This window comes from Euleptes europaea, chromosome 9, assembly GCF_029931775.1.
Source record: "Euleptes europaea isolate rEulEur1 chromosome 9, rEulEur1.hap1, whole genome shotgun sequence".
Taxonomy (NCBI): domain Eukaryota; kingdom Metazoa; phylum Chordata; class Lepidosauria; order Squamata; family Sphaerodactylidae; genus Euleptes; species Euleptes europaea.
In genome coordinates this window covers 17152792-17178643 of record NC_079320.1, presented here as the reverse complement: position 1 = coordinate 17178643, position 25852 = coordinate 17152792, and the positions used below count along the sequence as shown (strand labels likewise).

The following is a 25852-nucleotide window of genomic DNA, read 5'->3' as shown; positions in this document are numbered from 1 at the left end:
AATCTGAGTGAATTCTAGTATTTTATACTTGAAAATGAGCAGGGAGCCAGAAAAAATGAATTCTGTAAAGCATCATGTACAGTTTATCTAAATGGACAAGCAAATAAAACAAAACCACAAACCAACCATCAAGCTTCTCAATTCAACTAAGACATTCTCCGACACTTTAAAAATGCTGAAGAATGAGCGTCCCTTTTCGTTTCAGAATGAAGACCATTTCTGAACCACAAAATGAACACAAAGCCAACCCAACAGAGAGACCCTGATTCTGCGTTCTGCCGCGGGCTGTGCTTTCTGATTATCAAAACCTTATCTTTTGAATCTAAGATGTATCTAATGTATCTAATGGATGTGAGGGCGATCTGGCTGTATCTAATGTACATATAAGGTGTCACACTGTCTATGCAGCTATATGAAGCACTTGCTAATATTCATTAAGAAAAAGTTTAGAATCAAGGTGACACCCGACTTGTGTCACATAAGAAGGAAATTGCTGTTTATGAAAATGTAGAGTCACAGTCAATAGTGCAATTAATATGTACAACACCACTTAATAGCTGAGAGCCAGTGTGGTGTAGTGGTTAAGAGAGGTGGTTAGGAGTGGTGGACTCTGATCTGGAGAACCGGGTTTGATTCCCCACCCCTCCACATGAGTGGCAGCTGCTAATCTGGTGAAGCGGGCTGGTTTTCCCACTTTTACACAGGAAGCCAGCTGGGTGACCTTGGGCAAGTTACACCTCTGTTAGAGTTCTCTCAGCCCCACCTACTTCACAGGGTGTCTACAGGGGAGGGGAAGGGAAGGTGATCGTAAGCCGGTTTGAGTCTCCCTTAAGTGGTAGAGAAAGTCGGCATATAAAAACCAACTCTTCTTCTACTACTCACTATTAACAACGGAAATGATGTTAGACAGAAACAACTTGTGTTCCATAAAATTATGGAAAGCACCAGCATTAAGGATAAAAACAAACAAACAAACAACAACGAAACACAGAAGGAGAAGCAACAAGAGAACAGAGAACGGAAATATTCCACTGGGAGGTGATAAGTGAATAGATGCCTGATTTTGTTTCCGTGAACACTAAGACAGGTTGAGGAATGTTCAAAAAAGATGGAGACATAAAGAATGTGGTTAAAGTAAATGACAGACCTGGATCAAGGATAACTTCATCCATATTTTTTAAGAGCAGACATTAATGGGGCTGCTGTCCAAAATGATATCTGGATTGGCAATGGCACCTTGAAGGCAAGAAAAAAGGGGCATAAAACCACTATAAATTCAGCTTGAGCAGCATTAACCTCTGAACATTTCTCAGATTTAAGCGTGGGAAAGTCAGCACTATATTATAGCATTTGACAATCATTGCCGCAGTTTTCAGCACGCGTGCCTTGACGTGGGCGGAGGAGGGGGGGAGCCACCTTTGTTTTTAGGGAAAAGAGAAATTCTGTGCTCAGTGCCAGAAAGATATTCTAACTTGGGAAGCTTCTTCCCAAAGGAACAGCAGGGAGGATCAAGTCTGCTGACATCGTCTTGGAAGGTCATGTTCCGGTCAAACGGCAAAATAGCTTCGGAGATGGCCGTGTCGGTCTACAGTAAAAGAGCTAGATTCGTAAGAAGGGACCTTTGACTCTTGAAAGCTCATATCCTGAAAATCTTATTGGTTGCTAAAGTGCTACTGGACCCGAATCTAACAAAACAGCTGTAGCTGTGGAAGATGCCCCCACCAACTGACTGTAGGATATTTGCTTGCTTCCTTACTGCTACAATTGTAAGTAGGATGTTTGCTGGCATGAAAATAAATCACATTTTTTCCAGTTAAAAATTCCTTGAGATAACTTAGCAGAGGTCTTGACCATGCCAAACATCTGCTTAATCAAGATACTTCAAAGTCTGGACATATTGCAGTAGGTCAGGCTGGCCATAGAGATTGGTAGAAATGCTAAATTTTGAGTTCCAACTTCAGCATGTAACTTGGGCTATTCGCACATCCTCTTGGCCTCTTTGTTCTGTAAATGATGGTTTAAAAATCTTACCTGCTTTGTTTGAGGCGCACTGTGATCTGAACTGCAGAAATGGTTACGCGGCTAAATGGAGGGTCATTAATTCTTCGGGGCCTTGCAACAGACTAGCCTTTTTGAAAACCTCCAGCTCTAAGATTCTAAGATAAACATCTCTTCCTATTCTAATTAGATGGGACACGTGGAATGAAGCTCCTTAAATATGATGGTCTGAATTCATGATTGTGTGTTAAGTGTTGTCAAGTCACTTCTGACTCATGGCGACCCTATGAATCAGTGTCCTCCAAAATGTCCTGTCTTTGGCAGCCTTGCTCAGATCTTGCAAATTGAGGGCTGTGGTTTACTTTATTGAGTCAATCCATCTCTGGTTGGGTCTTCCTCTTTTCCTGCTGCCCTCAACTTTTCCTAGCATGACTGCTTTTCTAGTGACTCTTGTCTTCTCATAATGTGACCAAAATATGATAGCTTCAGTTTAGTCATTTTAGCTTCTAGGGTCAGTTCAGGGTCATTGAATTCATGATTAGGTCCCATGATAAGATGCAAGTATTTGAGAACAAACATCCAATCAGCATTTTCTCTCCATCAGTGACCAGCCAGATGTTTCTGGGGAACTCTCAAGAAGGGCATGGAGACAATATCTCTCCCCTATTCTTTTTCACCAGCATCTGTGGTTCAGAGACATGCTAAACCCAGGAATATTTGTGGATTTTGTGACCCCCCCCTCCCCCATTTTGAGTTGGTTTCTCTGTGAGGTAATCAGGTTATGAGAAGTAAATGGCCCAAGGTTATCCAGTGTACTTCATGGCCAAGCATGAACTTGAACCCAGACCTCTTGATCATAGTTTACAACTGTGACCATTACACAACATTGTAACTCTTGACTCTTGTATCTCTTAAGAGCCGCCATTTTGAATTTCTTCATGTTCTGTCGGTTGTAGCTCTCAATCACTCAGAACTTGCTACCTGAAGTTTCTTCACAGTTACAGAAGAAATGATGGCCCCTTGCTCAGGTATTCTGCTTAATGCTTTCAAAGTCCTATATATTATAAGGAATAATACTTATGAGAATAATATCTTTACACAGTAGTTAGTTCTAAGAAATGTACGAAAACATAAAGAACAAAATTCATCGACAAACTTAAATTGTGTTTCTGGAACAATAACGCACATGCCCCAATTTTTTTTGTCACTGACAATAAGATTTTTTTGGAAACTGCTGGATTTCCATGCTATATCTTAGGCAGCAGTAGTCTTGAAGCAGGAAAGCAAAATCCTGTAGTGGTTTAACAATTGTCCAAGCATGAAGAGTTCCACCTGCTGGCCATCTATTACACCGCAGACTATCCATTAAGGTAGCAGCTTCCACTCAGTTCTTATAAAGAAATACAACAAATGGGCTGAGATTTACAAGTTATGTATTTTTATAATGCTGGTCAAATGACCGTAATAAATCAAATCGAATTGAATTGATTTACAAGGTAAACTGGAATAAACAGTACAGTGGCTATTCGACTGATTCCAGAATACAATCACGGCACAAGTAGCTGATACCGACACAAACTCAAGTACCTGACAGGTGTATGGACAAGTATTTCCCTCTAAATTAATAACTGAGACACAAAACATGACCAGCAACAAAATTAGGAGTCATGTGTACCAATAAAAAAAATGGCAGCAGGCTTTATTGGTGGCATCTCTTTCAAAATAATTTTTACCAATATCTTCTGCAACAGATTCCAAAAGGTGTTGCAACAGGGTTGCCAACCTCCAGGTACTAGCTGGAGATCTCCTGCTATTACAACTGATCTCCAGCCGATAGAGATCAGTTCACCTGGAGAAAAGGGCAGTTTTGGCAATTGGACTCTATGGCATTGAAGTCCCTCACCTCCCCAAACCCCGCCCTCCTCAGGCTCCACCCCAAAAACCTCCTGCCAGTGGTGAAGAGGGACCTGGCAACCCTAATTCCCACCCACTGAGTGGCATGAGAAAAGGGGGGGGGTTGATATTGCAGAAGGTTTTTCCAATCACTATGGTCTTTATATCAAGAGTGTCGTCATGTCAGCGACATTCTCCCTCCCCACGCTCCAAAGGGTTGCCGTTACAGGGTTGGCAACACTACAAGTGACCCAGTCTACTTGGAAAAATGCTGCATATGCATGCGCATACAAAACAAACAGGGAACTACCATGTTCTCGGGTACCACTTCCCTCAGTTTAGTAGTAAGCCGAATTCTTGGCCTAAGTCAAGGTGCTGGTTCTGACTTTCAGCTCAGAATCTACATACCTCAGAACGCGCTCCCCCAAAATATTTCCATCCAGCAATGATAAGGAAAGGAACACTGCCTTGGCTACCATTATTATGTGGTCTGATCAGCCTCAAACAAACAGAGCTTTTTCAATGGCTCTCCGAGGGTTATACAATACTCTCCCCCAAATAAGGATGCCAGTGCACAACCCAGGTGGTAAAAACCCAGCTGATAAAACTGCCCTCTTAATACTTCACACTGTTTCTCAGCACTATTTTTTTAGATGCACTGTGCCAAACTATTGTGAGCTACCCCCAGTACAGGAAGAAAAGAGCATGCAAATCTATGAGATAAAATGAATGGACCGCACTAAGATTCACAGACATGGTAGATGGCACTCCTTCTTAAACCCAAAGTGGTTCACGTACACATAGCCTTGTTACATCCTTACTTTAAATCCATACAAGTCCTTCCGACCTGATGAACTGCATCCTAGGGTGCTGAAGGAGCTGGTGGATGTCCTCTCGGAATCTCTCTTTAATTTTTGAAAAATGTTGGAGGACATGGGAGGTACCGGGGGACTGGGAAAGGGCTAACGCTGAGCCTACTTTTAAGAAAGGGGGGGAAAGATGATCCAGGAAATTATCAGTCAGTTAGTTTGACATCAGTTCCAAGAAAGATTTTAGAACAGATTAAGGGTCTGTTTGTGAGCAGCTGGAGAGACACTGTGTGACTGTTAAATTGCGGCATAGTTTTCTTAGGAATAAGTCATGTCAGACCAATCTGATATCTCTCTCTCTCAATTACTAGTTAGTTGGATCAGGAGGATGCCAAGGATGTGGTCTATCTGGATTTTGGTAAAGCTTTTAACACGGTGCCCCATGATGTTTTTGTTGAGAAGCTGGTGTGATGTGGACTAAACCCCATTACTGTTAGGTGGATTAAGGCCTAGTTGCTAGATTGTACCCAAAGAGTGATAGTTCATGATTCCCCACCAACCTGGAGGGAAGTGACAAATTTGCCTCAGGGTTCTGTTTTGGGCCCAGTGCTGTTTAATACCTTTATAAATGACTGATGGAGTTTAGAATGTGCTCATCGAGTTTGCAGATGATACTAAACCGGGTGGGGTAGTTAATACCTTGGGTGGATAGAAATAGGATACAGCTGGATTTGGCTAGGATGGAGGATTGGCCCCAGGCAAATAAAATGAAGTTTTACAGGGACAAGAGTAAAGTGTTGCACTTGGGCAGTAAAAATCAGTTATACAAATATTGGGTGGGCGAAACCTGGCTGGGTAGTACCACCTGTGAAAAGGATTGGGCATTTCTAGTGGACCACAAGCTTAATATGAGCCAGCAGTGTGACATGGCAGTTAAAAAAGGCTAACACGATTTTAAGCTGCATTATCAGAAGTGTAGTGTCGAGAGCGTGTGAGGTATTGGTGCCACTGTACACTGCTTTGGTTAGACCTCACCTGGAGGACTGTGTTCAGATTTGAGCACCACAGTTAAGGAAGCTAGATCCAAGTCCAGTAGCACCTTAGAGACCAACACAATTTTCAGGGTATAAGATCTGAGAGTCAATGCTCCCTTCATCAGATACCTGATGAAAGGAGCACTGACTCTTGAAGGGAGCACTGACTCTCAAAAGTTTACTCCCGGAAAATCATACATACTTACATTGGAAAGGGTTTGGACTAAATCACTCTTGTGATCCCTACCAACTCTGAGATGAGATGAGGGGAGGGGCTGTGGCTCAGTGGTAGAGCATCTGCTTGGCATGCAGAAGGTCCTAGGTTCAATCCTCGGCATCTCCAGTGAAAGGGACTAGGCAAGTAGGTGATGGGAAATGCCTCTGCCTGAGACCCTGGAGAGCCACTGCCGGTCTGAGTAGACAATACTGACTTTGATGGACCAAGGGTCTGATTCAGTATAAGGCAGCTTCAGGTGTTCATGTGAAATAAACAAACAAACAAATAAATAAGAGGGGTTAACATTCTAGGCTATGCAAAACCAGCATTAAAACAGGTGTGAAGCAAGACCAATGATTGATTATTTATTTATTTATTTATTTATTTATTGTATTTCTAGCCCGCCCTCCCACGGCGAGGCCGGGCTCAGGGCGGGTTACAACACCAAAATTTCCGATATAGCAATAACAATTAAATATATAAACCATAAAACCACAGAACAACCTGATTAATTTAAAAGATGGTCGCCGTATATAAGTACATACTGTAGCAGGTAAGACCAACCATAGTATATAATCGGTTCGGCTATCCACCCTCAAATAGGTCATAAACTGAGGGTGGGGAGTAGGGAGGCCAGCGCAGATCTTACTTACTCTCACCTGCGGCTGTCCTCAACCATAGGCCTGGCGGAATAGCTCTGTCTTACAGGCCCTGCGGAACTCCTTCAGGTCCCGCAGGGCCCTGATGTTATTCGGCAGAGCATTCCACCAGGCCGGGGCCAGGACTAAAAAGGCCCTGGTCGAGGACAGCCGCACATTTCTTGGGCCGGGGACCACCAACAGATTATTATCAACAGAGCGTAATGCTCTTCGGGGGGTATACCAGGAGAGGCGGTCCCGAAGATACGAAGAATAATAAATTATTCTTTATTATAACTACTGCAACTACTTGCCATACAATGTTCTAATTATTGGAAGCTCGTTTCAGAGGTTAGCCGTGTTGCTCTGCAGTAAAAAAGTTAGATTTGAGTCCAGTAGCATCTTAGAGACCAACAAGAGTTTCAGGGTATATGCTTTCGAAACTAATTATTTGACTGATCTTCCCATGTCATTTCTTCTGCTCATTTTTAAGTCTTTGCCTAATTCTGGCTGCTTGTCGCCATCTTTCCATGAAGTTTCTTTGCATACTTTCTGACCACTTCTGTTCTTTCAATTCTAATTGCCCATTTAGACCTTATCCTTCTCAGTTCTACATCATTAACTGTCTAAAGGCTTGGAAGTCCCTCTACCTTGAAATTTACCCTGCTAAGCTTTGAGAGAGAGAGAGAGAGAGAGAGAGAGAGAGAGAGAGAGAGAGAGAGAGAGAGAGAGAGAGAGAGAGAGAGAGAGAGAGAGAGAGAGAGAGAGAGAGAGAGAGAGAGAGCTGCATTTCTTCCACTCAATTATTCCTGAATAATGCATGACAATTCCCTATGGGTTCCTCCCTTTCCCATTTGACATTGGCTATATTGATGTGGAGGCAGGAAATGGCAAACCACCTCTGAACGTCCCTTGCCTTGAAAATCCTACAGCGTTGCCATAAGTCAGATGCGACTTGACGGCACACATACACATATAGATTGGAAAATGCAGGCACAGCCAAGTCTTTTTATGAACACATAGTGGTGGTGGCAATGGCCATCAGGTTGTAGCCAACTTATGGCAACCCTGTCGGGTTTTCCAGGCAAGAAACGAATGGAGGTGGTTTGAAGCTGCACGCCTCCACATAGCAGCCCTGGGCTTCCTGGGTGGTCTCCCATTCAAGTGCTAACCAAAACTGACCATGCTTAGATCCCAAGATCTGACAAGATCAGATTAGCCTGGGTGATCCAGGCAAGGTCACATATATTACAATAGCTGAGAAAACATGAGATAATGATGAGAAAGAAAAATGCAGAAGGTGGGAAGTCTTAAAGCGAAAGTGCTGCACGTTGAAAAGAGACTGGCAGAGCTTATGTAAGAGACTGACACGTCTTTTTCTTCACGTGCTTCTGTGGAACATATGAAGCAAATACCCGAGTATCTCTCCTTACATTTAGACACTTTAGGACACACTGCACATTAATTTCAGGCACTGCACCGGGGAGTAAGTATGAAAAGAAGATGCCCAAAGTCATGCATGCTTCCTTGTTATTGGCAAAGCTGTCCTAGGAAGAAAGCCTATTTGTTTTAAGTGCCTATGAAGGGGAGTTAACCTGAAAATGGAATGGAACCCTTGAAATGTTGGCAGGGGGCAGCCTCAAGATGAATTCCCCGGTTCAGCAAGTGCCAAGCACACAAGTAGACTTGTTGAAGAGAGGGATTAACTTGAACAACTGGCATTTCAGGACAGTTTTAACATGATGGGAAATTAACACTAATGTGACTACTTGGAGATTATTCCTAGATAAAACCCTTCACCCCATCTCTATTTCTTCAGTTAAAATTCGAGCTGCTACAAAATTTCATCTCAAAGTGAAAATAGAGGCTCCAGGAATACAAGGAATTTTGAGGGAAACTAGCAGAGCAATCCAATGTACAGCCATTCGCCTACAATTGATCTACACTTGTACAAATCATGAGGAATTAACCCAATGCCTTAACTCCTCTCCTTCTCAGCTGCCCCATAAGAAGGATTTTGAGTTTGATTTCTATACATCCCTGAAGAAGTGTATGGTGACTCACAAAATCACGTATTGAAATAAATTTTAGTCTTTAAGATGCCACTGGACTTTTGCCTTACCTTTAAAGCGCTTTAAGGATGTGGGATCCAGTTTTCTGAAGGATCGCCTATCCTTATCTGAACCCTGTGCCTGTTTTCATAGAAATCCTGTTTTCATAGACTCATAGAGTTGGAAGGGACCACCAGGGTCATCAAGTCCAACCCCCTGCACAATGCAGGAAATTCACAAGTACCTCCCCCCCACACACCTAGTGACCAGAAGATGGCCAAGATGCCCTCCATCTCATCATCTGCCTAAGGTCACAGAATCAGCATTGCTGACAGATGGCCATCTAACCTCTTCTTAAAAACCTCCAGGGAAGGAGAGCTTACCATCTCCTGAGGTGCCAGTTGGGTTCCTCAAATTGTCTACTGCATGCAGTCTTGCCTCCTTGGGTTGTACTACCTGCCTCTGTGCCCTTTTCAGCCAGTGTCAAGGCACTGGAATAACCTCCTGGAGAAGGCAAGGATGGCTCCCTTTCTGCTGATTTTTCATAAGGAACATAAAAAAGTCTCATTTTTTAAGGATTTTTTCAATGATATTATTGTTATTATTATTATCATCATTATAATGTTGTTGTTGTTGTTGTTATGGCTCATTGTCATGATTTGAATTTTCTGCCCAAATTATGATAGGCTGTGGATGGATTAGTTGCCAATGTATTGTTATTGATTTTATTGTTCTGTGGAGGCCATCTGGTTGTAAGCCGCCTTCAGTTTATGGGATACGAATACTTCAAAGAAACAAATGTTCTTGACTCTCCTCAGCACTTCAAGGAATTGCTATCTTTTGTTCTCCCCTCACAATTTTCCTGCTTTTATTTTCTTTATTTACTTCATTTGTACCCCACCTTTCTCCCAAATGGGGACCCAAAGAAACTTACATTGTTCTCCTCTCCTCTATTTTATCCTCACAACAGCCCTGTGAGGTAGGTTAGGCCGAGAGTATGTGACTGGCTCAAGGTCACCTAGCGAGTTTCCATGGCATGAGTGGGGATTCAAACTTGGGTCTTCCAGATACCAATCTGACACTCTTAACCACTTCGCCACACAGGCTCTCAGTCTGTGATGGGCAACTACCTGAACGTAAGCTTCTGAAAGGGTGAGACAGAGCAGGGCAATAGGAAGATGTATGACAATGCCCTTTATTTTAATCCCCGTCACTATTTTTGATGTCCAAAAGGACAAAAGAAAAATACAAACAGATATATTACAACCCTGTACAATGTTATTGTGTACACGGTGTGGAAACGGTGTTTCCTAGAAATGTGCTTCTATGATTCTTTCATGGAATTGCAACCGTGTTTATATAATTGACTGAACTACACATACCATATGCTTATTTCTGCTTATATAAAAGACACATTTACATGTAATTGAGGGCTCAGAAACATTGCCTCCTTGTCACCATGGAATTTTTGCCCTATTAGTACGACTAATTTTATCTCTCTTTAAAAAAGAAAAAATCCATTTGCACTTGTCATAAAGGAGTACAATCTTCCGAAGCGCTGTACTTTTAAAAGGAATGGGGACACTTTTAGAAATAATTATTTGAAACACAAACTGAAATGTAATCATATTTGGCTGAAATTAGAAAGGCTAATTTAATCGCAGATAATGTGTAAATCGTTTTCTTACAAGAACAGAGAGCAGTTTGTCACAAAACAGCATCACCATTTGCATTATAATAGACTCTCTTATCATCCCGGAGTATAATTGTTGAGAACATTTTGATACAGCCACCAGCAAACAACATTTTGAAGTTGTTTTGAAGCAGCTGCCAAAACGTCTGTTGGCCCACAAAGGCCTGTAACAATATACGTACCCACACATTTAAGAAGGATTGTATGGAATATTTATGACCACTGGCAAGCTCAAGTAATTTCTAAAATTACTAATTGCTAATTTATGTGGATTCGACAAATTGGACTTGTGTACCCTTACCACAGAGCAAAAACTTGACATTTTGCATGGCTTCTTTGCCAACACTGTAGACCAAGGATGGCCAAACAGTAGCTGAGGGACTAAATCTGGCCCTACAAGTAGCATGCTAGCACTGCCAAATCTTAATCAGTGTGTGGTTGAAAGATGTGCCTACAGAAGATAGATACAAATTTTTTTTTACTCTTCAGTTTTAATTTTCATTCTGTATGTAACATTGATTTGATTTTTATCCCATCTTCCCTCCAAGGGCCTCAGGGCAGCATATATGGTCCCCTCCCCTCTCTCTTTTGTCCGCATAACAGCCCTGTAAAATAAACTACGCTGAGAGAAACTGCAACTGGCCCACGGTCACCCACAAATTTAATCCCTGACCTAGAGATGTATCTATTTATCAAGTTTATACCCCAATGCTCCCTCAAAGAGCAAGGCTCAGGGTGGCTTACAACAAAGCAAAATAAAATTCAACAGACCATCTGAAGAGCAATAATCATAATAAATATATAACACAATTTTGATCCAAAATCTCCTATGGAAAAATAGTTGCATCCAAAAACCCAACAGTAAAAAGATCTGGTGGAAACAATACAAGCATTGCAAGGCATGTGCGATGACTAATTTTAAAAGCCTGTTGGAAGAGCTCTGTCTTGCAAGCCCTGAGGAAGCTAACAAGGTCCTGCTGGGTACATGTGTCCTCTGATAAAACATTCCATGAGAATAGGGCCACCACAGAGAAGGCACTCGCCCTGGTAGAATATGTTAGATCCATTTAACGCAAGGGAACCACACATATAACTAGATTTTACTTATCTATTTATTTTGCTCTTTCAACTTTCCAGGATCCACAGAATGAGGCAAGCCCATAATTTATTATGCAGTGCATTATTTTTACCTTGTGAGCCACCAGCAGTGGCGGCATATAGGTTTTCCGCATAAGTAAATAGTGCTTGTCTCATAGGCTGTGGGCGCCACAGCAATGAAAGCTGTGAAAAAAAAACCTTCTGCTATAAATGAAATCATCATATCCAGAGTTCTCTTTGTTCAACTACAACTAAGATTCTGAAAAGGCTAGGAATGCAAGACGTGTGGGGCAAATAACTCTTTATTGCCAACTTGCCCTTTTCCACGTGTTCATCCTCCTCCCATCCAGGAGAGTTCCCTCACTCCCTGGCTCTGTCCTCACCTCGGGGTGTGCCACCCTGTTCTCTCCTGTGCCTGCCAAGTCTCACCTCCTGCTCAGCCTCCCAGCTCCTGCGCCTGACCACCTTTAAATTTCTCCCCAAGAGCTGCCTTGGCTTAGGATAATTGGCATGCATGACTGCCATGCTCATTTCCAGCCACCCACACAGTCCCAGGGGCACACCATCACCCTTCACTTTTGGAGATACAGCCAACAAGCTATGCCCGGCCACAGGCGCCCTGTGGGCTTGCTCCCTTCTTCTGCGCCAGCCCTGTGCCCTTGTCCTTGTTGTTGGAGATGCCTGCCACAGGGGATACCTGGAGCAAGACCTCCACAAACAACCATAACAAATGTACAAGTCTTGCCCAACACCCAATTCAGCTGAAGTCTCATTTGCCACTTGCAGACAGCGAGCCAGTTTTCCCAAGGACTGTTCTTCCATTCTGTTCTTTGAATTTGTTGCTTTCGTTTTTTAAAAAGCCTCTAACCCTTCTGAAGATATAAGGGGACCCTTTGTATCTTTGCAACGAAAAGGGCTAGATACTTTCTTTAAAAAAATGAAATCTGGAAATTTAAAGAAGGTGGTAGGATCTGGCAAAAGAATGTTAATGTGTACTAGCAACTGCCAGACCCACCCCCTCTTAAAGATCCTGAAAAAAAATCCTCTGCCTCTGCATGGAGAATTGTCCCTCTGTGAGAAGTCATGCTGTTCAATCAGACTCAAATCAGATAAATTAGTCACAAATAAAAAGTGGGGTTTTTTTTAATTAAAGAACCCTACTGTATGGTGTTAATCTAAGTCATCCTTAGTCATCTAAGTCATTAATGGCTTCCAGTCTGTTTGGATCAATATTGTATTGGTGTGTATGTGTGTGTAAAGTGCCGTCAAGTCATAGCTGACTTATAGCGACCCTATAGGGTTTTCAAGGCAAGTGACTTACAGAGGTGGTTTCCCATTGCCTTCCTCTGCATAGTGATCCTGGAATTCCTTGGTGGTCTCCCATTCAAATACTTTCCAGGGCCGGCTGACCCGGCTTAGCTTCCGAGAACTGATGAGACTGGGCTAGCCTGGCCTATCCAAATATTGATACATAAGGGGGGAAACCCTTGTACAAACCTGTTCAGCAGGCATTTGCATTCAGCCATTGATCATCACAGCTGAACAAAGCAAGTTTGACAGCAGAATACCTTTGACACAAAATCTGCAGCGTCCATTCGCAACACACTTTGTTTGTATAAATTCCCTCAGTAATATCTGAAACCCCAAATCCTGCGGGCTGAAGCACAAGAGTCAGTAGGGCTGCTTCAGATTTTACCTCAAGTACAATATACCGTCTGTTTGGTAAGGAGGGCCTCAAAAAACCCCGAGCATTCCTCTGTGGTTCAGGAAAATAAAGCGAGTCTCGAGTTAAACCAATAGCAATTCCATGGACAGACTAGAGGAAGACAATTATTTCATCCTTCCTAGGAGAGGAAAAGACAGTCAAGCATGCCTCGGTAGATACCCAGCAGCAGCTACTGCCTGCAGCTTGACAAGAGAAATTAGTACTAATATTGGAACATGACAACTGTGATTCAGTGGAGGGTATCAAAAAGTTTAATTGACGGTGCCAAATTTGATATATTTCGAGTGACACAACGCTCTCAGGTGATGTTAGAAACAAGTGTTACTGTCCTCCCTCTTCAGCGAGAAGTGTTCTTACATGCCCAGGCTTGTTTGGCTTTTTCGGAGACTTCTGAACTGTGGCACAACCTATCTTTTGAAGTCTCAAAAAAGGCTCCTTTACATCCCTGAGCCATTTGTTATTTTTATTGCATCCTGACTGCACAATAATTTTTTAAAAAATGCTTTGGATTATGCATTTACAGATGTCACTTAATAGGTCTTGGTGATGGTTTCTTTGCTTGCTATTTCCAGAAAGCTTGCAGTTGAAAGAAAGGTGCATCTTCCAGAAGAAAAGAAACAACATGCTTTCTGTGTTGCACTTAATATTGAAATTTTAAAAGCAGTTCTTGTAGGTTATCCGGGCTGTGTGACCGTGGTCTTGGTGTTTTCTTTCCTGACGTTTCACCAGCAGCTGTGGCAGGCATCTTCAAAGGGGTAACACTGAAGGACAGTGTCACTTAATGTCAGTTAATGTTTTTTCATAGAATCACAGAGTTGGAAGGGGCCATACAGGCCATCTAGTCCAACCCCCTGCTCAATGCAGGATCAGCCTAGAGCATCCCTGACAAGTGTTTCTCTAGCCTCTGCTTAAAGACTGCCAGTGAGGGGGAGCTCACCACCTCCCTAGGTAGCTGGTTCCACTGTCGAACAACTCTTACTGTAAAAAAAAATTTTCACTAATATCCAGCCGGTACCTTTCCACCCTCAATTTAAAACCATTATTGCAAGTCCTATCCTCTGCTGCCAACAGGAACAGCTCTCTGCCCTCCTCCAAGTGACAGCCCTTCAAATACTTAGACAGCAATCATGTCCCCCCTCAACCTCCTCTTCTCCAGCCTGAACATTCCCAGCTCCCTCAGCCTTTCCTCATAGGGCTTGTTCTCCAGGCCCCTGATCGTCCTCGTCGCTCTCCTCTGAACCCTCTCGAGTCTGATTTTTTTTTAATATATTCATTTCTCAGCTTATGTTATATTTTATGTTGGTGTTTACTTTTTAAATCATGTTCCCGCAAGCTGTTTTTGCATGTACTGAAGTCAATGAAATAATCCTTATGTATTCGCTGCCTGGACTGTAGCCCTTATGAGGTGGGGCCCCTGTTAGTAGCATGTGCTTTCTAGCACCACTTGTTAATTCTCTGAGTATGAACACCAATTACCAAACTATGAATAAGAACTGAGGGGACAAAACCAATCTGTTTTAGTTTCACCATTTGAAAGCTTTCCTTTACCACTGACTCAACCCCACCTGGCTTCCTTTCCCATTCCTGACAGACTGTCAAGTGGAAACACTCTCATCCAGCATCCACGTCTGAAAGACGAGATTCCTATTTTTCATCCCCCCCCCAGCACTCCTTATTTCAAATCTGCTGAAAGATAACTGACATGGAAACAAAGATATGCTCAAGCATTACTTCAGCAAACTCTGAAACACCGCAAAGCGACTAGCCAGTGATACAGCTAGATGATTACCAGTTCCCTTATCTCTCCCAAGCAGGACAGAGATAAAACTAAATATCTACCCATGAATCACTGATATTCTAGGATTCTTTCTTCTAAGAAGATCAGTTTTTCTCACACTGTTTCGAATGGCAGCATTACTTTTACAGTGGAGGGGAAACTCTGTAGTTCCAGCTAATATATATAAATAATGGTCTGTCGATGATAAGAAGTTTTCGATATGTCAACATCTGCCTTACAAAAACCATTACTCTGATTTCTCTTAATCTCCTTGGGTGGCTCTCGCATACAAATTTGGTTCTTTATTGGCATCAGTATTTCAACAACCTTGGATGTGTTTAAAATGGCACTAATTATTGCTTCTATTTACATTTAAAATTTCACAGTGATTACCTTTTGCATGTCGGAAGCTCCACATATACATAATGGGTTGTAGGGAATGATACTGTTAATGCCCCCTACCCTCTTGTTACTCTTACACGTTCACAAATGTAAATTGGAGAACTGTACTCTTACTGACACAGTTTATCATTGGTGGCGTACCACCAGTTGTAATCTGATGCCCAGATTGCATGCAGTTGCAAAAACAAAAACAGCTTGTTTCTATAGGGTTATCTTTGAAGATAGTTAAGAAGTTCCAATATAAAACAAGTTTAACACCATTAGTAATTTGATGCTATTTCAACATTATTTGGCCCTTATTCTGATGGAACACTTAATCATGGGTTATAGACTGGGATCATGCAGACCCTCCTTCTACTCCCACTTCTGCCTCTGATGCAGCTTTGTTTCCGAGGGCAAGGTTGAATTAGTTAGAATTATCTGTCAACTTGCTTCCATGATGTCTACTGTTCTAGGACTTTTCTTCAGTCCAGCTCCCTTCCGCCCCAGAGGTGGACAAGGGAGGGCAGGTGCTTGTGTGTTCTACTGCAGAAGAGTAAGGGAGAGGACAATTCAAGTTCTGTAACCACACTGAGTTTGGTTGCATACCCCATTTTATACGTCAGTGAGACAGGCCTGTGAACTACAAACATGGCTGCTTCTGTCACATCTAGTTTCACCCTGAGGCATACCTTTGTTACATGAGACAGAGTATATCCTTTTTATGCATTCTTCTCCCGAATGGTCATCTTGCTGTCCATCACTGCCAAGTACTGTACCCTGATCATTAGATGATATCTCTGACTCTTCACATAGTAGTATCCTTTCCCGATACAGATAATGCCATCCTGTTTTTATCTTGCATTGTTATGCTTCCCATCACTAGGGTGTAATTGTAAAATTCATTGGAAGATTCAACCCTCCTTTCTCTTACTTGGCGGTATTCAGCAACCTCATAATTATAGAACTTTACATCTAAGGCAGTGATACCTAGTGGCTCAGGAGCCATGTGTAGCTCTTTGACATGACACTTGCGGCTCTTCTGAGCATTCCCCAAACATGTCACCTACCTCATGCTCTAGGAAAGTGAGAAGACCTGGCGAGGCTTGTTGCTAACAGATGGTACCCTCCTTTGAAACATCCATCGCCAGATGGACTGGAATATGGTGAACTGCAGGCCCCTGCTAAGGATAGAAGTAAAGGGCCCAGAAAAATCATGTGAATACAACCATTGTTATAGTTATGTAATAATTTTATCTGATTTGAGTGTATGTATCTGTTTGGTGGGTTGGTACACAGGGCATACAGTAATTGCTTGGCTGTTTTGATTTGAGATCATTGCAAATGTGGTTTTCTCTAAGCCACAGAGTGAGCATCACTGATCTAAGCCAACATTAATATGGTGGTGGAAGTCAATGCATAAAAACTTCAGGACATTGCTCCTACAATATCATGCTATGCAGATTTACACCCTTCTACGTTCATGCATTGATAGCAGCATTCAAACATGGGGTGAGATGTGAGTTACTGGTGCATGATGCACAATTCAGATTGTGATGCATGTGAAGCACCATTCCTACTATTTCTGGTCATTAAAACAGCACTTTGGAGGAAGCCCCTTATCCATATGTACCACAGTTAGGGTTGCCATCAGCGGGAGGTTTTTGGGACAAAGCCTAAGAAGGCCGGGGTTTGGGGAGGGGAGGGACTTCAAAGCCATAGAGTCCTATTGCCAAAGCAGCCATTTTCTCCAGGCGAACTGATCCCTATTGGCTGGAGATCAGTTGCAATAGCGGGAGATCTCCAGCTAGTAACTGGAGGTTGGCAACCCTAACCACAGTTTTGAGTGGAAACACACATGAAGGAAACCCACAATTCACATTTGACTGTTACACAAGACACAGAAGAAGAAGAGCTGATTTTTATACCCCACTTTTCTCTGCCTTTAAGGAGTCTCAAAGCGGCTTACAGTTTCCTTCCCTTCCTCTCCCCCCCCTTGTAAGGTAGGTGGGGCTAAGAGAGTTCAGAGAGAACTGTGACTAGAACAAGGCCACCCAGCAGGCTTCATGTATAGGAGTGGGGAATCAAACTAGATTCTCCACCGCTCTTAACCGCTATACCACACTGGCTCTCAGGTGTCGATCCCAGGCCCAGCCTGTGAACTCTGTAATGTGTAAGTCATCCATTAACTTCTAGAGAAGTGATCATCTGAAGAGTCATGTATTTCAGTTCCCTAATGGTGAATTCCTGCAGGAAAATGGTCTAGGCTACTTATTCTACAGTTATTCCAAATGAGATGGATTGACTAAATCAAGGAAGCCATGGCCCTTTGTTTGCAAACCCTGAGCAAGGCTGTTGATGATAGGACGCTTTGGAAGTCATTAATTCACAGGGTCGCAATAAGTCGGAAGCGACTCAATGGCGCTTAACACACGTAGACACACACAATTTCAAATGCTTGGGGAAAATCTACTTTGGACCTTTTACTCTTTAGTTCCTGTACCAGTTTTTTTTTTTTTTTTTTTTTTTAAAGTATCACCCTATAAAGTGAGTCCATTCCTCCTGGTGATATTATTTCTTTGATGCCTGTGACAAGAACGAAAGGGTTAGGGAGCCAGATTATGACTAACTGCTCATTTCTATGTCAGAAGCTGCAGGATCACAAGTGGACATCACTTCTTTAAGTTCTTGCACACAGTTAGTGTTGCTTTACGTATTACAAAATTATGTTTGACAACTTGACATTTTAATTCCTTCAATCCAATTAAGTTGTTAGGAGATTCAATTACCGCTTAACATGGGTCGGGATCTCCTCTGTCTGCTGTGCCCTCCTTCATATCCCCCTTCTATTTTCTATACCCTTTTATTAACAAAGTTGGAGAACTCATTAGGAGCCTTGTTATCTTTAACATTATTATGCTTTATCTTCTCCGTTATCACTAACATTTTTTTATCTTCACTGTCATTAAGCACCACATCACTTAGCTCAAAATTACTCACAGGATTATGGAAAGGAAGGCACATATTCCATTATTTTCTAGACTTTTAAGAATACTTTGCTAGGTTTTTTTTAATCTTCAGTACAGGCAAACTGAACAGGGAGAAAGACAGAATGGTGTTGCTGAGAAGGATCAGGTGCAATTGGAATGACTAGCTTGAGGCAACATAGCAAAGGAAGGCAATGGATAACTAGGGACCTGGCTCATTTCCACAGTTTGTGTGGCCAAAAATATGGAACTTCATAATGGGCAATTGGATTAAGGACAGCACAACCCTCACTGGGCTAGTATTATCAGCGGTGATCTTGTCAGCAAAGCACATTGGTAGCCAAACAGAGTCCCAATTATTCTTCCTACAAACAGTTGTCAAGGGATCTGGAACCAAAACTAAGGTTTCAGGCACAATCTGCAGTATAGATGAGGTGTGTGTTGACTAGGCCAAAGCAGACGGACAAGACCTAGCTTCCTCTCTCTCTAGAGCATGAATTACCCCTGCTGTTTCCCTGCCAATGTTATCCACGGTCAAAGGTTGCATCACCATCACAGTTAGCCATGAACACTAACCAGGCTTTAAAACTGGGTTCAGAACTCTGGCCTTTCATGCAGGGGATGTTTCCCCGCGGTCACCCCCGCCAACTGCTTTGGGGCTTCCTTTTGATTATGCATGCCTTTTCCGCCCGTCAGAGGTCGCCTCGCTCTCCCCACAAGTTTTGCCCGTGTTTTCCAGATGCTGTTTTAGCCAGAATCTGGAAAATGCAAGCAAAACGCGCAGGGAGAGCAAGGTGAGCTCTGATGGGCGGAAAAGTCATGCATAATCAAAAGGAAGTTGGCAGGAGTGACCAAAGGGAAATGTCCCTTCATTAAAGGCCACTGATGAGCTGCAGGCTAGCAGGTGCAGGATGGGGAAATTTGTATTTGATAATATGCAAACTCGAGGTATGTTCCTAATCCTGTAACTATTAATAAGCACCAATCCAGCTTGGATCTGTATCAACCCAGAAAGATACTTTCTCCCCTCTTCTGTTTTTTTTTTTTTTTTTAAGGGATTATGGAAGGAATGGGAGCCATTGTGGTATAGGGAGCGTGACGGAGGAGGCACAAGTTCAAATCCCCTCTCAAGCAAAAACAAAAAACTAACTGGGTAACCTTGGGCTGGTCATTTCTCAGCAGGGTGCAATGAGAGAAAAATGGGGCCGCCCAATCCATGCACTGTACTCTAGCAGTGCAATCCTAAACAAATTTATACCCTTCTAAATCAGTTGAAGCCAATGGACTCAGGAAGGTGTAACACTGCTTAGGCCTGCACTATAAGCTTCTTGTAGAAAGACTGGAATACAAAGAGAACGAACATCCCTCTTTCACCTACACACAGCCACTAATTCTTCTAATCACCCAGGCCATAATAAAGAAGAAGAAGAGATGGTTTTTATATGCCGACTTTCTCTGCCACTTAAGGGAGAATCAAACCGGCTTACAATCACCTTCTCTTCCCCTCCCCACAACAGACACCCTGTGAGGTAGGTGGGGCTGACAGAGTGTGACTCACCCAAGGTCACCCAGCTGGCTTCGTGTGTAGGAGTGGGGAAACAAATCCAGTTCACCAGATTAGCCTCCGCCGCTCCAAACCACAGCTCTTAACCACTACACCATGCTGGCTCTCATTTAGCGTCAGTAAGTTTCTTTAGGTTCCATCCACAAAGACTTATGCCTACCAGCAAACAGATCTTCTTTTGCTTGCTTTCAGTCCTAAAGTAGCTTAAGGAGAGAGAGAAAGCAGATCCAAAGTCATAGAATCATAGAGTTAAAAGGGACCACCAGGGCCATCAAGTCCAACCCCCTGCACAATGCAGGAAATTCACAACTACCTCCCCCCCACACACACCTAGTGACCAGAAGATGGCCAAGATGCCCTCCCTCTCATCATCTGCCTAAGGTCACAGAATCAGCATTGCTGACAGATGACCATCTAACCTCTTCTTAAAAACCTCCAGGGAAGGAGCGCTTACCACCTCCCGAGGAAGCCTGTTCCACTGAAGAACTGCTCTAACTGTTAGAAAATTCTTCCTAATGTTTAGACGGAAACTCTTTTGATTTAATTTCAACCTGTTGGTTCTGGTCCGACCTTCTTGGGCAACAGAAAAAAACTCGGCACCATCCTCAATATGACAGCCCCTCAAGTACTTGAACAAGGTTATCATATCCCCTCTCAGTCTTCTCCTCTTTCAGGCTAAACATACCCAGCTCCTTCAACCTTTCCTCATAGGACTTGGGCTCCAGACCCCTCACCATCTTTGTTGCCCTCCTCTGGACGCGTTCCAGCTTGTCTACATCTTTTTTTAAATTGTGGTGCCCAAAACTGAACACAGTACTCTAGTTGAAGTCTTACCAGAGCGTAGTAAAGCAATACCATCACTTCGTGTAATCTGGACACTATACTTCTGTTGATGCAGCCCAAGACTGCATTTGCCTTTTTAACTACAGCATCACACTGGTCAAGGAGTCCTGGTCAAGGAGCTCTTATTAAAGAGCTTGTTCTTTGGTCCATGGTTACTTGCCTGGAGAAAGCACCATCTCACTGATAAAGACCTTTATCACAACCAAGAATCTTTTCAAATATTTTGTTCCCACTATATACCTGCCAGAACAGTAAGTGGCATGAACCGTCACTGGGGTTTAAATACTGTTTCAGGATCTTAACTTCTATAAAGATTGTCTTCTGTATCAAAAGCGCACACACATAGCCTTTAAAGTCATCATTCCTAACTGATTCGTCTCAAAAGGGAATGCCAAGATATTGAATTACTTGTCAGCAAACCTTTTGACTGTGTAAATGGTTTACAGGGAGCCGTCAAAAAGGAAAGAACTGACTGCCAAGGATATTTTTCTAAGCTACTGTCAAGTAAGGAGTTAAAGACTTAGCTTATCCCAATGCTAAATCCAATGCCTTTTAATTTTTATTTAAATTCACATGCACTTGAAATGAGTGTCAAAGCAGCATGAAATGAAGGAATTGCCCGTTTCTAGCATGGATTCATTGATTTTTAAAAAAAGACCACTTGAAATGCAAACTTGTTGAATCAATCAGCAATGCTACACTAGTTAATTACAAACTTGGTTAGCTGAAGGAACCTGGGGAGCTGGATACATTTACAACTGCCTCTTAATTTGTCTGCAATTTGGAATATTTGTTCAGCTGACAGGGGGCTGCATCATATGTCAATTCCATAGAGCTATTTTTATTGAGGATATTGGAACTTTCTCACTGTTTCCAGGTCTGGTCAGGGCTGTTTCTCAAGCAGAATCTGGGGGCTTCATCCTTCCTTTTCCTTCCAGTTTCTAGATCACAGGTTGATGCATATAGGTATAATAATGGGCAAGTAATAAGCGCAGAAAGCTTTGGTGTTTCCTTTCAGAAATGATACCCCACCATGATACTACAACTTCCTAGCACATTCCTACAACTTCCTCCTCTGCCACAATTCTGACACAACTGGAACACCCACAAACACATATTGGTGGCAGTTCTATTTTTGTTTTGATTTTGAAGTGCAATGTCATTTCTGAACTTGAACCAAGTTACGTACTTGACCTTGAATGAACTTCATGTCATTCCGAGAATCTTCATAAGAATTTACTGAGGCATGATTTATGATATAAGAACAAAAGAAAACCCATGCTGGATCAGACCAAGGCCCATCAAGTACAGCAGTATGTTCATATACTGGCCAACCAGGTGCCTCTAGGAAGCCCACAAACAAGACGACTGTGGCATTATCCTGCCTGTGTTCCAAAACACCTAATATAATAAGCATGCTCCTCTGATACTAGAGAGAATAAGTATGCATCATGACTAGTATTCATGTTGACCAATAGCCATGAATAACCCTATCCTCCATGAACATGTCCACTGCCCTCTTAAAGCCTTCCAAGTGGGTGAGAAAAGTACGATATACAAACAATGTATGTTGAATAAGAAATATATATTTGAAACTTGTATAAAAAGAAATAATAATAATAAAAAAGCCTTCCAAGTGGGCAATAAATATGATATACAAAGCAGGCTTTGTTCATATACACATTCTCTTCTCTTAAGGACTACAATATTAAGTGACAACTGTCACGTGTGAAAAAACCATCACCTGTCACAGACAGAGGTTCCTTATCACACGTCACCTGTGGAAGTAGCTGTGATGCAGCCACCCAAAGGCTCCTCTAGGTTGTCAGACCAATTTGCAACTTCAGATGGTATGCTTAAGCAATGCTACATCAACGCAAGAGGAAAATCAATCTGGCTGCACGATTAAGTGATCAGATGCCTGCTTTGCTATGCAGCAAGTAGTAAAGCACACAGATATTCAACCAGAGCAGGAACTATTTTTCAATCAAAATAATCAACTCTCGGTAAGCTTTATTTACCATTCCATCTCTCTTTCACAGTTCTAACGGTTTTATTTCCATTTCATTTTCCTGTCAGTCTTCCATCTTGCTTTCACCCCTGCAGGCACCCAAGCGTGCTTCATTGCCCACTCTTCCCTTCAGCAGTCAAAAAACTATGCAAATCAGGTGGAACCACGATTTATATCTCACAATTAAGGATCTAGCAGTAATAGGTGAGAGGTTGGCATAAAATCGTTGGCAGCATTTATGTGAAAAATAATCATTGCAAAAAAAAAAAAGAAATGTCGTTGTAAAAGTAAGACAACTCTTTTGGTATAACGGTGCTGGTATTATTCCAGAATGGTCATGAACCTCAAAAATAATATCATTCATTTGGCCATTTAAACTCCTACCTCTTGAAGAACTCGCTTCATTTTCAGCAGCAGTGTTTTCACAGCCGTACAGTCCTGCATCATCAGCCGGAAAGGAAGAGATTCCATCCCTCCACCTTCTTCCATCGTAGCAAAAGGCCACTCCATAGATGGGCTGCTGGCTAGTTGGCTGACGCGAGGACACCGGACTTCTCCTCGATCAACATCCTTCGACAGCTTGAGGGAAAGATTCCTGACAAAACAATATTTTAAAAAGGAGATTAATGCTAATTATTTGAGTGTATTAAACAAAACAATAATGCACTTCGTACCAGGGCTGGCATCAGCAGGTGGGGCAGCTGCCAGGGCCTGGGGCTTTGGGCAGGGGTCACTGTCACAGACCCCTGTTCCCCTCCCCTGCCACATACTCATGTACCTTTCCCTAAGGAGGAGGAGAAGGAGAAGAAGATGATGAGTTGGTTTTGATATGCCAACTTTCTCTACCTTTTTTAAAGGAGTCTCAAACCAGCTTACAATCTCCTTCCCTTCCTCTCCCCACAACAGACATCTTGTTAGGCAGGTGGGACTGAGAGTGTTCAGTGAGAACTGTGACTAGCCCAAGGTCACCCAGCTGGCTTCATGTGTAGGAGCGGAGAAATCAACCCGGTTCACCAGATTAGAGTCTGCCACTCATGCGGAGGAGTGGGGAATCATACCGGGTTCTCCAGATTAGAGTCCACTGCTCTTAATCACTGCACTCCACTGGCTACAAGCACTCCACCACCCAGGTTCCCAGCTTCCCAACACTGAGGGGGAAGTGCGTGCAGGTTGATGGTGAAAGCTGAGCACAACAGCCAGTACAGCTGGAGAAAGGCCTCAAATGTGGTGCAGGCAGCTGTGACCACAAGTGGCGAGAGGACTTGTGATGGGAATACCGACAGGTGGATGAGTAGAAAAGGTGGCATGAGTGGGCAGAAGGCGGCCCCTGGGCAGTGTCTGCCTAGGGCTTCCCAAAACCTGGGACCGGCACTGCATCATACTATCGCATGGATTCTGCTATTTAAATAAACCAAATTGGGGTTTGGCTCAATGGGGCAGTATCTTCATGATATATTAAAGGCCTCAGGTTCACTCTATGGTATATCTTTATACTGGCCTTTGGCTGTAATAAAATAAATTTGAATTTGGTATCTCCTGTCCCGAGACGGACCCTGCCCAGGTCCCTTCGGGCCTGAGCAGCTCCACCAGCACGACCAGAACCTCGGGGGCAGGGAGGGACCAGTTGGGGCTTCGGAACAAGGGGCACCAACCCCCTTACCGAAGGAGTTTTTCTCTCTGGCAGGCCTGGCGGGCGAGAAAGAGGAAGCGCCCGACGAAGCCAGGTCTGGCGAGCAGCCCCCGGGAAAGAGAGCCGACCACAGTTTCCCCGCCAGGGTGTGGGGAAGGCAGCCGGAGGAAGACCTGGGAGCAGTCGCTGAGAGGGCGCAGCTGAACGACTGGGAGCTGGGCGGCCACGATAATCCAACCCAACTCCAGAGCAGCAGCCCCACCGCCCAGCTGAGAGGCGGCCGGGTGTGTCCCGGGCGGGGGCGCGCCAGCGCAGGGACGGAGGCCGGCCGAAGAAGGCTGACTTCCGGGGGAGGGCTCACAACGCCCTAATAAGGTCTCGGGGGGGAGGGCCAGGGAACATGGCAGGGAGAGCCAGGCCTATAAAAAGGCCACTTGAGCGGAGGCAGAGGAGGAGAGCGGTCAGAGATCTCCGTGCTGGCGACTGGCAGCAGCGAGATTCTGGCTTCTTCGGAGGAAGAGGTTGACTCAGACTCTCCCTCCAAATGGTCTGATGCCGAGGAAGCTCCCTTGGCTCAGCCCTTACAGGAGTCAGAGGAGCAACGGGCGAAGCACCCAGAGCCCACTTCTCTTACATCTCCATTATAAAGGATCAGGGAGTCGATGATGTGAATGGTCTTGGCCCAAGACTCTGGAGACTTTCGGTCAGTCATTGTAATGAAATTTTATGATGTGAGCTGCTCTGAGCCCGGCTTTGGCCAGGATAGAACAGGATATAAATCCAAAATAAAACAAATAAAAAAGATAAAACAACTCAAAGTAGACATCAATACAGGGTCCCTCTACTTTTCGTATATCGACCCTTTAAAAATATTTTTAGAAGTAATTTTTTTAAAATTTTAAAAACATGTTGGGATCTAAAAGGGCCAATAAGCTGCTCTACCTTGCACCTCATTTCTCTTTTTTCTCCTGCTGGTCAGAGCAGACAACACTGACCATGATAGATTGATGGTCTGACTCAGTATAAGGCAGCTTAATGTGTTCATAATTTGGTACATCAAAACATCAGTGCAAGAGGGAAGAAAATAATGAAGGACTCATGGTAACCTCCCTGTATGGCCATGGAGAGCAGCTGCTATCACTACAACCGTTCATCCTCTCTGTCCCTGCCTGTGAAAATGTATATAGCATTGGTTTCAACTTTCAGACCACCCCCCTTAGTTCATGATACCACTAGAAGAACAGATATCTTTACAAGTGAATTCTCTTAAAATATTTTTTTAAACACTAGCACTTTATCACCCCACCACCACCTTAAAAATTAGAATGACAGCTTTTTTTATGGATGGATGAACCCTTGGGGGGAGGAATGTGTGCATGACAATATGAGTGTTTGTCTGCATGATGCAGTGTGCACTTGGGGACAAAGCATCGGAATGGAAAATAAATACACAGGAGAGATACTTGATGTTCAAGTGAACAAACAAACTTCTACAATGGGCA

General features: G+C 43.2%; 1 protein-coding gene across 2 annotated transcripts in view; it reads right to left on the bottom strand.

Annotated features, from left to right (window-relative positions):
* The window catches only part of CCSER1 (coiled-coil serine rich protein 1), a 716622-nt gene that overhangs the window by 467787 nt on the left and 222983 nt on the right, over positions 1-25852 (bottom strand). For both annotated transcript variants that reach the window (XM_056855393.1, XM_056855392.1), the window contains exon 5: positions 23105-23315. In XM_056855393.1, the coding sequence (XP_056711371.1) occupies positions 23105-23315 (211 nt within the window). The remainder of the gene's footprint in view (positions 1-23104; positions 23316-25852) is intronic.